We start from the raw sequence: 15,817 nt of genomic DNA on the forward strand, positions 1-15,817 counted from the left end.
CATCTAGCTCTGCAGAGGCTGGGAATGGAACCTGGCCCCTCCTCTACTCTGTGGGATTCAATGCCACACCTGGTAAGAACAGCTAATTCAGCACAGGCCGATGACAGATCCTGGGACCACCCTGCTCTGTGTGGGGCTCAGTAACGCACCGGGTGAAATCAGATAACGCAACACAAGCCAGTGATGGAATTCAGGCCATTCATGCACTGTGGGCTTCAGTATTACACCTGGTAAGATTAGTTAACTTAACACAAGCAGAGGATTAAGCCTCGAATTTTCCTGTTCTTTGTATGGCTCTGCACCAATCCCAGTGAGATGAACTCACATACCTAAAGGCAGGGAAGGAGCCTTGGCCCATCCTGTTCAGCTCAGTACCACACCAGGTGAGATCAGCTAACCCAGCACAGGACAGGAATGGAACCTGGCTCCCCTGTGCTGTACTTGTGGTCAGTGTCACACTAGGTAAGATTAGCTAACTAAGCACATGCTGTGGATGGAATCTGAGCCCTTCCTTCTCTTGTTCCTATCAATTAATATGACTATGGGGCTTTGTCTAGTTTCAATTTTTAAAAATGAACTTAACCCTCCATGCTAAGTGTTCATTAAGTATTTGGATGTTTAAAGTAGGTGAGCAGCATGCTCACTTTGCTTGCCCATTTAATTAGGGTGGGAAAGAGGAGAAATATTAGAATTTATCTTAAAAGTCAAAGACAAACCCAAACTCATTGGTGCCATTAACCCAATACCTCTCCAAGAGGGACATATATCAACTGCAATCATAGAATTTACAGTGCAAGGAGTAACCATTCGACCCATTATGCCTGTGCCATCTCTTCAACTGAGCTATCTACTCTAGTCCCTATTCCTTTCTCTTTATTCATAGTTTGTTCTTCCTTCTCAAATACTTAACAAGATCCCCTGTAAATAATGCTGCAGTTTCAGTGTAATTAATTACTTGTGATAGAAATCAACATGGAACACTATTTTTAAAAAAAAATCTAGCTTCCACTTTCATTCTTTTAGTGAAGATCTTGAAACCATTTCCCATTATTATTCAACAACCAGTGGAAATAAACTCTCAGTGGAAAAGCCCTATTTTTTTCCCCAGCCTCTCTTCATGACTGAATGAACTAAATGATTTAATGAGATAAATGACCTAATCTATTTTCAGTCATGCTGGTTGAGAAATAAATATTGGCCAGGACACTGGGAGAATCCTCTTGCTCTTCTTTGAATAGAGCCAGAGGATCTTTTAGCTACACCTGAGGGGGCAGATAGTGCCTTGGTTTAATGTCGCATCAAAAATCCTTCAGGATTGCATAGATATGTCAGTCTACATTATATGCTACGACTGATCACATATACACCCACTTTACTGTACACTACAAGATTTCTTCAAAAAAATTCAACTGAAGCACAACCTGCCGTTAACAAATCCATGTTTACATTTTCTGATTAACCTATGTCTTTCAGGGTGTGTACTAATTTCCTTGTGTTATGGACCGCAGACGCTCACCCACAAGGGAAATAAGACTAATTGGCCTATGATTTGCCGGGTTACATAAAAATAGGAGGAGTAGACCATATGGCCCTTCAAGCCTTCTCCGCCATTCTATACAATCCTTTTCCCCTTTCTTAATAAAGGATCCAACATTTGCCATCCTCTAGCCTTTGGGGCAATGCACATTTTCAAAGATTTCCAAAAAACAATGTGCTTCTGCTTCCCCCCAGCACCGCCCCAAAACATCCTTCAATATCCTAGGACATGTACCATCTGGGCTTTAGGACTTCTCTACTTTAACTCCATTTTTCCAAACACACAAACTACTACTAGGTCTTCCCAAAAAGCTGCAGCATAAGCTAGTTTAAAATTAATTTTCGATAATTTAACAAGTCTTTCCTCTACAAAGATTAATCACTGAAGAGTTATCTTTTTAATCCAACCTTTAGGGAAGAATTTTAGTATCCTTTACTTATGATGAGAATAATGTACAAACATTTCAGTTAATTTAGTGTTCAGAGTTGAAATTTCACAGAATAAATCACTGGTACTTACCTTCATATGGTGTGTCAGGAGGCCCTGCAATCTCCCCCCTCAATTCTGTAAAGTTTTCATCTACGAGTTCTACTTTTATTTGATTCTTGCTGGTCTTAAAACGAAAAAAAGAAAATAGGATAAGTTAAGTTCCAAAACACTAGAGTAACAATTGTATGAATTTTTTTCTTCTTCACTATTCACATTGTTATTCTACTGGTCAGAGAAATATAGCTGCAGACAGATCATACTAATATAGCAAATATACATAAATCAGAATAAAATGCAATATGATTTCAGAAACTAGTCAACTGCATAGTACTGCAGCAAGTTTCTTAGACTTACTTGTGGGTAGCATTAAAACAAAGTTTCACTATTTTAGCATGTATTTTTACTGAAATGTCCAAAAAGTAACTGTTTAAAAAAAAAGTTCTTGGAAGTCGCATTGCTTTTGGATTAATCCTGCCCAAAGATTCTGTGGAGATCTGAATTACATTAAATCTAGCTTCAAAAATATGACTAACAGATAAACAGTAAAAAAGTTACAAAGTTAAAGATCCCTTGACTAAATTACCTTTAGAGATATTTTAGCCATGTTCAGAAAACCGCAAGTTCTACCATCAAGGCCTCTTTATAAAGAGAAAATTAATTTTGATTAATAACCTTTTGTGATTTTTGTCGTTTAAATGGAAAATATTGACAGTACTAGGTCAGAGGCTGGAGGAGTCACTGAGCCAGACAAGAGAGATAAAGATTAGTAAAGACTAACTCAAGATACCTCAGCAATTATGGTTTCAACATTGTATTTTTAAATTAGCTTCTTCAGCACTATTTTAATTTAAACCTTCAAACTACATAAATCAAGACAAAATTGGCAGCATTCTATGCTTTGGCCTGGATTTAAACATAACCCTAAAACAAGGCAGGTAAGAATTCTACCATAACCATCAATGCTGATGTCATCAGTCTGTTCAGAACAGACATTACTCGATCAGGTCCACTAGTTCACAATACTGATTAAATAAAATTTTGTTTTATATACTAGACTGAGTTTTTTTTTAAACCACGCAGTGGGCATCGCATTCCACAATTCAATGAAAATCAAACAAACATTCACTGGCCTTGCTCATAGTTTCTAATGAAGTAACTCTCCCTAACATTTTCATCACCTCTCCTCTGGCTTGTCTTTGTAATTCCAACAAATGAATCTACAAAGTTAAAGTGACCCTTTTAGGCTCCCAATAGTTCAGGTGGTAAATATCAAAGGCAAAAATCAATAACCTATACTAAATATGCTCATCTCAGCTGAGGTGTCGGTATCACTGGGCTAGAGAAAGGGGGAAAAGAAAAACAGCATTTATCTAGCACCTTTCACAACCATTGGATGTCCCAAAGCACTTTACAGCCAATGAAGTACTTTTGAAGTATAGACACTGTTGTAATGTAGGAAGCGCAGCAGCCAACTTGTGCGCAAACTCTCAACAGCAATGTAATAATGAACAGATTTGTTTTTGTAATATTGAGGGATAAATATTGGCTAGGATACCGGGGATAAATCCCCTGCTCTTAGAAATACTGCCATGTGTTCTTTTAGAAAAAAAGAAAATTAGCCTATTTTGGAACTTCTGATCATTATCCAGTTACCCATACTCAAAAATGGACATCAAGCACGAATATGATCACACTTGGCTGAGCTGCTAGCCCTCATGCATCCAGGTTTACTACCTGTCAAGTCATAACCTCATCTTTCACATGGGAATATACTGGGCTGCTGACACCTCTACAGCCAGCCAGAGTGAGGATAGAAAAACATGGTACATCTGATCTTCCAGCAACTGACGAAGCCATTAAAATCCTTACGGAAGGTTATAGGAAATAGGTAGACTGCTTTTGACTATTGGTTAGTTTTAGAGCGCATTCATGCTACATTAATATAAACTGAAGCAAACTACCGAGTTCACCTCAGATTCACGTCATTTGCATAACCATGCAGAAAACTGAACTGGGCTCATGGGAATTGATTTGGTTGTGTGTACGTTGTGATGTCACAAACAGCTAGGTAAATTTCGGGGGCATTTTAAATTATTTTTAACATTATAGCAGGAGGCGGAGGCAATCAGCGGGGCAACAATATCTAGGATTCGTAAACATGTTTCCTCACTTGCTCTGTGGTCAAAGATCAACAATTTGGGCTTGAAAGCACCGTGATGTTTAGACAACCAGGTCTGCAGATCAATTCCATCTGCCACTGGTCCTCTTTACACACCTTCTTTTATGTTGCTGCAAGGCAAAGCAGTAATGCAGAAGATGGTATATGAATGCAGTTTAAAAAACAAATGGGAATAATAATGAAATTATGGGGCTCTTGTTTAAGTTTTGTTCCAAATTTATTTTGTAGAGAGCTCATCTAACACATTTTGTTGAAAATATCAAATTACAACTGAACACATTTTTTTTTAATGTATACAAGAAAACCAGCCATTTTCTAATTATTCTGACCTCGAAGATAACTACATCTCTTCCCAAGAGATGGCAAGCACTTGCCAATTTATGGAAACTTCCAACATCAATTAGCCTCTAGTTGACCTGATGCGCTTATTAGACCACTTCCCAAAAGGGTTTACTTGACAGAGATTTTAAAGAGACAAGTCAGGATAGGAACTAAAGATCACAACCGTGCTTCACTCACCTTAAGCAGCACCAGGGAGATCAGCTGGCAATAGCAAATTATGTAAAATTAAGTCATAACTTAAAGTCCAGCACCAATTATATAACCTCCACCAATATTGTGTAATGAAAGAGGAATAATTGACAATCAAGTGGTGCGAGACCCCTTGGGTATGAGCGACCATAATATGATAGAATTCTTCATCAAGATGGAGAGTGACGTAGTTGATTCTGAGACGACGGTCCTGAATCTTAGTAAAGGAAATTACGAAGGTATGAGGCGCAAGTTGGCTATGACGGATTGGGAAACATTACTTAAAGGGATAACGGTGGATAGGCAATGGCAAACATTTAAAGAGCGCATGGATGAACTGCAACAATTGTTTAACCCTGTCTGGCGCAAAAGAAAAACGGGGAAGGTAGCCAAACCATGGCTTACAAGGGAAATTAGAGATAGCATTAGATCCAAGAAAGATGCATATAAATCTGCCATAAAAAACAGACCTGAGGATTGGGAGCAGTTTAGAATTCAGCAAAGGAGGACCAAAGGATCAATTAAGAAGGGGAAAAGAGAGTACGGGAGCAAGCTTGCAAAGAACATAAAAACTGACTGTAAAAGTTTCTATAGGTATGTGAAGAGAAAAAGACTGAAGACAAATGTAGGTCCCTTACAGTCAGAAACAGGGGAATTTATTATGGGGAACAAAGAAATGGGCAACCAAATAAATGCATACTTTGGTTCTATCTTCACAAAGGAGGACACAAATATCATACCAGAAATGTTGGGGAACACAGCGCTTAGTGAGAGAGAGGAACTGAAGGAAATCAGTATTAGTAGAGAAATGGTGTTGGGGAAATTGATGGGATTGAAGGCCGATAAATCCCCAGAGCCTGATGGTCTACATCCCAGAGTACTTAAGGAAGTGGCCCTAGAAACAGTGGATGCATTGGTGGTCATCTTCCAAGATTCTATAGACTCTGGAACAGTTTCTACAGATTGGAGGGTAGCTAATGTAACCTCACTATTTAAAAAGGGAGGTAGAGAGAAAACAGGGAATTATAGACCAGTCAGCCTGACGTCGGTAGTGGGGAAAATTCTAGAGTCCATTATCAAAGGTTTTATAGCAGAGCACTTAGAGAACAATGGTAGAATCGGGCAGAGTCAGCATGGATTTATGAAAGGGAAATCACGCTTGACAAATCTACTAGAATTATTCGAGGATGTAACTAGTAGAGTTGATGAGGGGGAAGCCAGTGGATGTGGTTTATTTGGACTTTCAAAACGCTTTCGACAAAATCCCACATAAGAGATTAGCGTGTAAAATTAAAGCGCATGGGATTGGGGGTAGTGTATTGCGATGGATAGAAAATTGGTTGGCAGACAGGAAACAAAGAGTAGGGATAAATGGGTCCTTTTCCGAATGGCAGGCAGTGACTAGTGGGGTACTGCAGGGATCGGTGCTAGGACCCTAGCTATTCACAATATATATTAATGATTTAGATGAGGGAACTAAATGTAATATCTCCAAATTTGCAGATGACACAAAACTGGGTGGGAGGGTGAGTTGTGAGGAGGATGCAGAGGGGCTTCAGGGTGATTTGGACAAGGTGAGTGAGTGGGCTAATGCATAGCAGATGTAGTATAATGTGGATAAATGTGAGGTTATTTAGTAGCAAAAACAGGAAGGCAGATTAGCTCAACGACTATAAACAGAGAGGGGAACATGCAGCGAGACCTGGGTGTTCTCGTACACCAGTCACTGAAGGCAAGCAGGCAGGTCCAACAGCCTGTAAAAAAGGCAAATGGTATGTTGGCCTTCATAGCGACAGGATTAGAGTACAGGAGCAGGGAGGTCTTGCAGCAATTATATAGGGCCTTGGTAAGGCCACACCTGGAATATTGTGTGCAGTTTTGGTCTCCTTATCTGACAAAAGATATTCTTGCTATAGAGGGATTGCAGCGAAGGTTTACCAGACTGATTCTTGGGATGGCGGGACTGACATATAAGGAGAGATTGAGTCGGTTAGGATTATATTCGCTGGAGTTCAGAAGAGTGAGGGGGTATCTCATAGAAACCTATAAAATTCTAACACGACTTGACAGGGTAGATGCAGGAAGGATGTTCCCGATGGTGGGGGAGTCCACAACCAGGGGTTATAGTCGAAGGATACGGGGTAAACCTTTCAGGACTGATGAGGAGAAATTTTTTCACCTGGAGTGGTGAGTCTGTGGAATTCGCTACCACAGAAAGCAATTTAGGCCAAAACATTGTATGTTTTCAAGAAGGAGTTAGATATAGCTCTTGGGTCTAAAGGGATCAAAGTATATGGGGCGAAAGCGGGAACGGGTTACTGAGTTGGTTGATCAGCCATGATCATAAGGAATGGCGGAGCAGGCTCGAAGGGCCTACTCCTGCTCCTATTTTCTATGTGTCTATAGTTAGGATTTAAAAATATTTAAGCAGTTATATATTGATTACTGTACAAAAATAGATAAACTCTGTCCTTAAACTGAATGCGAGCTTTCAGTTTAGCTAAGCTGAAAAAGAAATCAATTCAGTTTGCAAGGGATGAGTTTTTCTTTTTTCTCGTGAATTCTAGAAATACTTAAGTACCAGCAACAATTTCTGAATGAAATCTACCCAAAATAAAACAAGTTTTTGTAAGAATAACTTCAAAAGAGAAAAAATAAATTGAGACCCTGAAAATAATTGGGACTTCAAAATTACACTAATCAGAATTCTGTGCAGGAGGCTAGATTTGAAAACACCAACTGTATCAAATTCAGAATCATGGTAGCAATATGAACAGAAAATTAGCATTCAATATAATAGCTACAGTTTAATTACCATACAAAAATATTTACCAAATGACTAAATAGTTCTAAGTTCAGAACTAAAAATTAGACTGCAACATAAATTTCCTTTACGAATTTTATCTTCAAACAGTTTATGCATCACAAAACTTACACTTGCATAGCTCTTCTCACAAAAAGGTCTCAGTGCTTTACATGATAGTGGACCCTGATTCGAAGTGAGATAGGGAAAGAAGGGTTAGGAGGGGCAAAATCAGAGTTGAAGAGGAGGGTCTTTAACACCCTTTAAAGAGTATGGAGGGGGATGGGAAGGTGATGATGTGAATTTGTTTACTTTGGCAGGAATAGAAAAGCAGTATATTATTTAAATGGAGAGAGATCGCAGAACTCTGGGGTACAGAAGGATCTGGGTGTCCTGGTATATCATTCACAAAAAGTTAGTATGCAGGTACAGCAAGTGATGAAGACGACAGATGGAATGTTGTCCTTTATTGCAAGGGGAATGAAATATAAAAGTAGAAGTTTTGCTACAGTTGTACAGGGTGTTGGTGAGACCACATCTGGAGTACGGTGTACAATTTTGCTTTCTTTAAAGGATATAAATTGCATTAGTAGTTGAGAAGGTTCGCTTAACTAACTCCTGGGATAAAGGGGTTATCTTATGAGGAATGGTTGGACAGGTTGGGCCTGTATCCATTGGAGCTTGGAAAAATGAGAGGTGATCTCATTGAAACATATTAAATCCTGAAGGGACTTGACAGGATGAATGCTGAGAGGATGTTTCCCCTTATGGGAGAGACTAGAACTAGGGGACAGTTTAAAAATTAAGTATCACCTATTTAAAATGGAGATGAGAATTTTTTTCTCTCAGAGGGTCGTTAGTCTGAGAGATTCTCTTCCCCAGAGAGCAGTGGAGGCAGGGTCATTGAATATTTTTAAGACTGAGTTAGTTAGATTCTTGATTGACAAGGAAGTCAAAAGTTATAGCAGGTAGACAGGAAAGTAGAGTTCAGGCCGCAATCAGATCAGCCACCATCTTATCAAATGGCAAAACAGGCTCTAAGGGCCGAATGGCCTACTCCTGCTCCTAATTCGTATGTTCACATGTTTGTATGCTGAAGGAAGGAGTTCCAGAGGGTGGTGGCAAAGAGCTAAGGGACGAGTCAGCTGGCGTTGAAGCAGTGGATAGTGCATACAACTGGGGGAAAATTACAGAAACAAGATAGGCAAGCTTTAAAGGTAGGGATGAGACTCTTGAATTCATCTCTGGGGCATGACAACCCAGTAGCACTTGGCAAGGATGGGGAAAATGAACAAAAATATGGTCTGTAGTATTCTACAGGGGAGGTGGTGGCGTGGTGGTATTGTCACTGGACTAGTAACCCAGAGACCCAGGGTATTGCTCTGGGGATAAAAACAAGAAATGCTGGAACCACTCAGCAGGTCTGGCAGCATCTGTGGAAAGAGAAGCAGAGTTAACGTTTCAGGTCAGTGACCCTTCTTCGGAACTGAGCTTTCCACAGATGCTACCTGCTGAGTGGTTCCAGCATTTCTTGTTTTTATTTCAGATTTCCAGCATCCGCAGTATTTTGCTTTTATATTATTGCTCTGGGGACATGGGTTCAAATCCCACCACAGCAGAAGGTGGAATTTGAATTCAATTAATAAAGCTGGAATGAAAAAGCTAGTCTAATGATCACCATGAAAAAACCCATCTGGATCATTAATGCCCTTTAGGGAAGGAAATCTGCTGTCCTTACCTGGTCTGGCCTACATGTGACTCCAGACCCACAGCAATGTGGTTGACTCTTGCATGCCCTCTGAAATGGCCTAGCAAGCCACTCAGTTGTATCTAACCGCTACAAAGTCAATAAAAAGGAATGAAACCAGACGGACCACCCGGCATCGATCTAGGCACCAGAAAAGATAACGGCAAACCCAGCCCTGTCGACCCTGCAAAGACCTCCTTACTAACATCTGGGGACTTGTGCCAAAGTTAGGAGAGCTGTCCAACAGACTAGTCAAGCAACAGCCTGATATGGTCATACTCACGGAATCATACCTGACAAACAATGTCCCAGACACTGCCATCACCATCCCCGGGTATGTCCTGTCCCACCGGCAGGACAGACCAGCAGAGGTGGCGGCACGGTGGTATACAGTAGGAAGGGTGTTGCCCTGAGAGTTCTCAACATCAACTATGGACCCCATGAAGTCTCATGGCATCAGGTCAAACATGGACAAAGAAACCTCCTGCTGATTACCACCTACTGCCCTCCCTCAGCTGATGAGTCAGTACTCCTCCATGTTGAACACCACTTGGAGGAAGCACTGAGGGTGGCAAGGGCACAGAATGTACTCTGGATGGGGGACTTCAATGTCCATCACCAAGAGTGGCTCGGTAGCACCACTACTGACCGAGCTGGCCGAGTCCTAAAGGACATATCTGCTAGACTGGATTTGCAGCAGGTGGTGAGGGAACCATACTTGACCTCGCCCTCACCAATCTGCCTGCCGCAGATGCATCTGTCCATGAGAGTATTGGTAGGAGTCACCACCGCACAGTCATTGTGCAGACAAAGTTCCGCCTTCACACTGAGGATACCCTCCTTCGTGTTGTGTGGCACTATCACCATGCTAAACGGGATAGATTTCGAACAGATCTAGCAATGCAAAACTGGGCATCCATGACGTGATGTAAGCCAGCAGCAGAATTGTACTTAACCACAATCTGTAACCTCATGGCCCGGCATATCCCCCACTCTACCATTACCACGAAGCCAGGAATCCAACCCTGGTTCAATGAAGAGTGCAGGAGGGCATGCCAGGCGCAGCACCAGGCATACCTCAAAATGAGGTGTTAACCTGGTGAAGCTACAACACAGGACTATCTGCATGCCAAACTGCATAAGCAGCATGCGATAGACAGAGCTAAGCGATCCCATAACCAACGGATCAGATCTGAGCTCTGCAGTCCTGTCACATCCAGCCGTGAATGGTGGTGGACAATTAAACAACTAACTGGAGGAGGTGGCTCCACAAATATCCCCATCCTCAATGATGGGGGAGCCCAGCACATCAGTGCGAAAGATAAGGCTGAAGCATTTACAACAATCTTCAGCCAGAAGTGCCGAGTTGATGATCCGTCTCGGCCTCCTCCTGAAGTCCCCAGCATCACAGATGCCAGACTTCAGCCAATTTGATTCACTCCGCGTGATATCAAGAAATGACTGAAGGCACTGGATACTGCAAAGGCTATGGGCCCTGACAATAGTACTGAAGACCTGTGCTCCATAACTTGCCGCACCCCGAGCCAAGCTGTTTCAGTACAGCTACAACACTGGCATCTACCCGGCAATGTGGAAAATTGCCCAGGTATGTACTGTACACAAAAAGCAGCACAAGTCCAACCCAGCCAACTCCCGCCCCATCAGCTTACTCTCAATCAGTAAAGTGATGGAAGGTGTCATCAACAGTACCATCAAGCGGCACTTGCTTAGCAATAACCTGCTCACTGACGCTCAGTTTGGGTTCCGCCAGGACCACTCAGCTCCTGACCTCATTATGGCCTTGGTTCAAACATGGACAAAAGAGTTGAACTCAAGAGGTGAGGTGAGAGTGACTGCCCTTATCAAAAAGCAAAAAGTCAATGGGAATCAGGAGAAAACCCTCCGCTGGCTGGAGTCATACCTAGCGCAAAGGTCAATCATCTCAGCTCCAGGACATCACTGCAGGAGTTCCTCAGGGTAGTGTCCTAGGCCCAACCATCTTCAGCTGCTTCATCAATGACCTTCCTTCAATCATAAGGTCAGAAGTGGGGATGTTCACTGATGATTGCACAATGTTCAGCACCTTTCGTGACTCCTCAGATACTGAAGCAGTCCATGTATAAATGCAGCAAGACTTGGGACAATATCCGGGCTTGGGTTGATAAGTGGCAAGTAACATTCGTGCCACACAAGTGCCGGGCAATGACCATCTCCAACAAGAGAGAATCTAACCATCTCCCCTTGACATTCAATGGCATTACTATCGCTGAATCCCCCACTATCAACATCCTAGGGGCTACCATTGACCAGAAACTGAACTGGAGTAGCCATATCAATACCGTGGCTACAAGAGCAGGTCAAAGGCTAGGAATCCTGCAGCGAGTAACTCACCTCCTGACTCCCCAAAGCCTGTCCACCATCTATAAGGCACAAGTCAGGAGTGTGATGGAATACTCTCTACTTGCCTGGATGGGTGCAACTCCAACAACACTCAAGCTCGACACCATCCAGGACAAGGCAACCCGCTTGATTGGCACCCCATCTACAAACATTCACTCCCTCCACCACCGACACAGTAGCAGCAGTGTGTACCATCTATAAGATGCACTGCAGCAACGCACCAAGGCTCCTTAGACAGCACCTTCCAAACCCACAACCTCTACCAACTAGAAGGACAAGGGCAGCAAATGCACGGGAACACCACCACCTGCAAGTTCCCCTCCAAGTCACACACCATCCTGACTTGGAACTATATCGCTGTTCCTTCACTGTTGTTGTCAAAATCCTGGAACTCCCTTCCTAACAGCACTGTGGGTGTACCTACCCCACATGGACTGCAGTGGTTCAAGAAGGCAGCTCACCACCACCTTCTCAAGGGCAATTAGGGATGCGCAATAAATACTGGCCTGGCCAGCGATGCCCACATCCCATGAATGAATAATAATAAATAAAAAATAATTCTGGGTGAACTGATGTTTAAGGGGGTTGGAAGCAGAGTACGCTAGAAAAAAAATCCAATCATAGTCACTTCCAAAAAGCTGCTAAAAAGTCAGTACGTTACAGGTTAGAAATAAGTTTGCAATGTGAAATTGAACTTGTGAATCATTTTCCTGCTAAACATCTTAAATCCTGAGCAGCAAATACATCATACCCATAATAAAGAGTAGATAAACATTTCTGGAAAGAAAACTAAGACTTTAAATAAAATACAGATACCAGGGAGTACTTTCAAACAGCATTTCCTTCTTTTCTATTGACTTTCAAACAATCGAAAATTTTGGCAATGATTTCCTATTGGAAAATGAGAGCTGACCCAATCATATCATAAGGAATGTATTTAGAAAAAAATGACAAGAGACTAAAACCCATTGTGCAGTATAACTGTCATTTTTTTAAAATAAACATGGATGTAGATACTTGTTTACTTTTATCAATAATACATATAATCTGATTTAAGTGTGCAAATTACCATTCAGATCAAATGAAAAACCTCCACATCACACCCCTAGAGAAATTTCTCAAAGCACTTGATATACCATAAATGACTTTTGTTAAGTGCAGTGCTTGCTTTTATGTAGGCAATGCCATCGCTGTGCACCTATATTAAGGGTACTCCCAGAACATTTTCACAGACAGCACTGTGCATCCTTGAAGTGCACATTGCCCAAAACTCAAATTTGAGACTCTTTGGAGGGAAGGCCTATAAGTTTGGTTAATCACTCTTGATTCTGAAAGTTGAGTGTATCAGGACCACCCACAGCATGGGTACACAGTCTGCACTGAAACTCAGCACAGTTCTGAGGGATGCTGCATTGTCAGGTGTTATCTTTCAAATGAAATGTTAAACTGAAGTCCTGTCTGGCTGTTCAGATGGACATAAAAGGTATCATTCATAGAAGATCAGGTAGTTCTCCCAACATCGCTACCTCACTCAATGTCATTAAAACACAGATCAACCATCTACCCATTCATTTCATGTGTTGTTTGTGGGACCTTGTTCAGCACAACTGACAATCACATTTCAAAAGTAATTATGCTGTGAAACACTTTGGGATAGCCTGAAGTTGTAACAGTGCAAATAAATGAAGTTCATCTTTTTCTTTTGAAGACTTTTGTAGTGATGTGCAATACAAAGTGGTAATACAAGTTGAGTATAAATCAGAAATGTAAAAGGCTCTATGCAGCATATTGTTAGTATTAGTATTCCAAAAGACGCCAATGTTTTATCAACTACTTAAAATGAGGAAGTACTATTTTCAGAAATAAATTAGTTGGAGCCTAAATATATAGAGGCAACTAAGTTTTTACCCTAATTCAGTACATCTACTGCAAAGATTCAAATTCATAACTATCATAAAACTTTATATTGCAGTTTTGGTTAATGTTGTCATTGAATTACATTACTGTGCTTTATTTTTATTAAAAATGAAGCTAGATATGATGCGGGAAATGTAACAGTCTGAAATCAAAAACATGTTAACATAGCAAAATAACCAAATGTCAATATAGAAACCCGATATCACCCAACCAGACGATGTCATCTGATACTATTACAATTCTAAACAAAGGAAAGTGCAAGCATGAACATTAGCAGAAAGATATAAATAAAACTGAATTAAATATCCCAATCCCACTCAACACGAGCTCAACCACACAAAACATACTCATTTACGAAATCAATGTGGAGGTGTCTCCTAAGAGCCCCATGCCCAGTACTGTGGTGGAAGATAACACGCCTACAACCCTAGCAACAACCCGAATGCTTGGACGTCCTGAAATCCGGTATTTCAACCGCTTCACCAAATAAATCATCCCCACGACGCTGCTGAACGGCAGATTTGACGTTTCAAGCATATTTTTTTTAAATGACCTGTAGTGAGCCGCGCAACCGCTCCCCGGACTTTCCCAAACCGCCTCTGGCGCCTGTCCATCACCCGGTCCCGTGTCCATCACCATGAACTCCCTACTGTCTCCCCTTTGGCGGCCGCTCAACGAAAGGAAGGCATAAGCGCATTAGGGAAGAGAGGGTTGGAGCGGGTCTCACCTCTTCGCTCTTCAAGACCTCCTTAAACTCTCGTTTAATTCGCTGCACTGCGATATTGGCCATTTCGCGACGCGCTGCTCGGCCTCGGCTCAGCCTTCCTTACAACATCAGACTATCAGCACGGCCAAAATGGCGGCGCTTCCGCGCAGGCGCACTCCAGCTCTGTGTCAGGCAAATCGGTCCCGCAAGAAGCGCGAGCGACGGCTCGGGCCGGGCTCGCGACTCACTGGCTGACTGGCAAATGCTGCAGTAGCAGAGCAAGCCTGCTCTAATCTTCATCCAGTAGACTGAGGCCCGGTGTACACCTGGACAGGGCCAAAGCTTCACCCCTCACCCGTGTCAAATGACATCTCTTGCAAGTCCACCTGTCATAATACTCACCCACTTATTCCCACGACCTGTTGATGTTGTTCATATCCGACAAGTTTATTGCGGCTCAGTGAGGAAGATATGTTACGTATCGTGAAGGCCATGTGCATCTGGCGGTAGCCATTGCTTGTGTTCATCTTTGCACCCCAACCCTCGCTCCTGTCTCAAGGGTGTCAATGAAAAGAATCTAATTTGTTAATCACGACGCTCTGCTCAAAGTGATATCGATCCACCTCCCCTCGTCGCTAGTTCTGAATTGTTCACTCAACTTAATTGGTGGAAGAAATTCTCCAAGTGTAGAATTATGTGTTTATCGATCCTAAAATCGAGAGTAAAATGTCAACCTATACATTCCGGTAGGATTGTATTTGCAACCATTACGTATACTGTGTGGAGCTGGATCAGTAAAACTGACCTTTTTCTATCTTGGCCATGCTCCTGACCGATCAGCCTGAATATCCACTTGACATCTGAACTTTTCTTTTTTTGATTTTAAAATGGACCTTGATGGTCATTTCAAAAGTAGCAGGAAATATGACAGTACATGCCACTTTCCTGCCCCTAGTTTGTAATTATGGGAATGTGTATTGATGTTACGGCATTTGAAAAATTGAGTCAAAAAGAAATATTTTATTTAAACTTGAAAAATAAACTGAACATTTTTATGGAGCAATTGATGTCACCTTGTTGTTAATCGTAATATTGCTTTTGAAACAGTAATAAGAATGTTTTGTTTTGCAATCCTCACAAAATAGTCAGGACAACAGGACACATTTTTATTGCTGCATTTCTCTTTGGCATAACTGGCAGAGTATGCCCTTGGTGGGAAGTTAATATTATCTAGTCAGCTGCCCCTCTGAGACATACTCAAGATGGATCCAACAACTTACATTAATATAGTTCCTTTAAAGTAATAAAACGACCCAAGGTGCTTTACAGAACCATTATAAAGCAAAATTAGACACGTAAGGTGATATTGGAGCAAATAGTCAAAAGCTTGGTGAAAGTAGAGTGTCTTAAAGGAAGAAAGAGAAGTAGAGAGTCGGAGGGCTTTGGGGAGGGAATTCCAGAGCTTTGGGCCTAGACTGCTGAAGGCATAGTCACCAATGGTGGAGCAA

At 41.8% G+C, this 15,817-nt stretch overlaps 1 protein-coding gene across 4 annotated transcripts in view; it reads right to left on the reverse strand.

The window, feature by feature from the left end:
* Positions 1 to 14,486, reverse strand: part of ube2kb (ubiquitin-conjugating enzyme E2Kb (UBC1 homolog, yeast)) — an 89,395-nt gene extending 74,909 nt beyond the window's left edge. Inside the window, exons 1-3 of one of the 4 annotated variants that reach the window (XM_068036561.1) lie at positions 14,331 to 14,427; positions 2,610 to 2,664; positions 2,057 to 2,150 (exon numbers count right to left, since the gene is read on the reverse strand). In XM_068036561.1, coding sequence (XP_067892662.1) covers positions 2,057 to 2,150; positions 2,610 to 2,630 — 115 coding nt within the window. In that variant the 5' untranslated portion in view covers positions 2,631 to 2,664; positions 14,331 to 14,427. Of the gene's footprint in view, positions 1 to 2,056; positions 2,151 to 2,609; positions 2,665 to 14,330 lie in introns of those variants that run through there. The other 3 variants (XM_068036551.1, XM_068036571.1, XM_068036581.1) reach the window with 3 other exon arrangements.
* Positions 14,487 to 15,817: the final 1,331 nt, after the last annotated feature.

The sequence above is a fragment of the Heterodontus francisci genome, chromosome 1 (assembly GCF_036365525.1).
Source record: "Heterodontus francisci isolate sHetFra1 chromosome 1, sHetFra1.hap1, whole genome shotgun sequence".
NCBI classification, from domain to species: Eukaryota; Metazoa; Chordata; class Chondrichthyes; order Heterodontiformes; family Heterodontidae; genus Heterodontus; species Heterodontus francisci.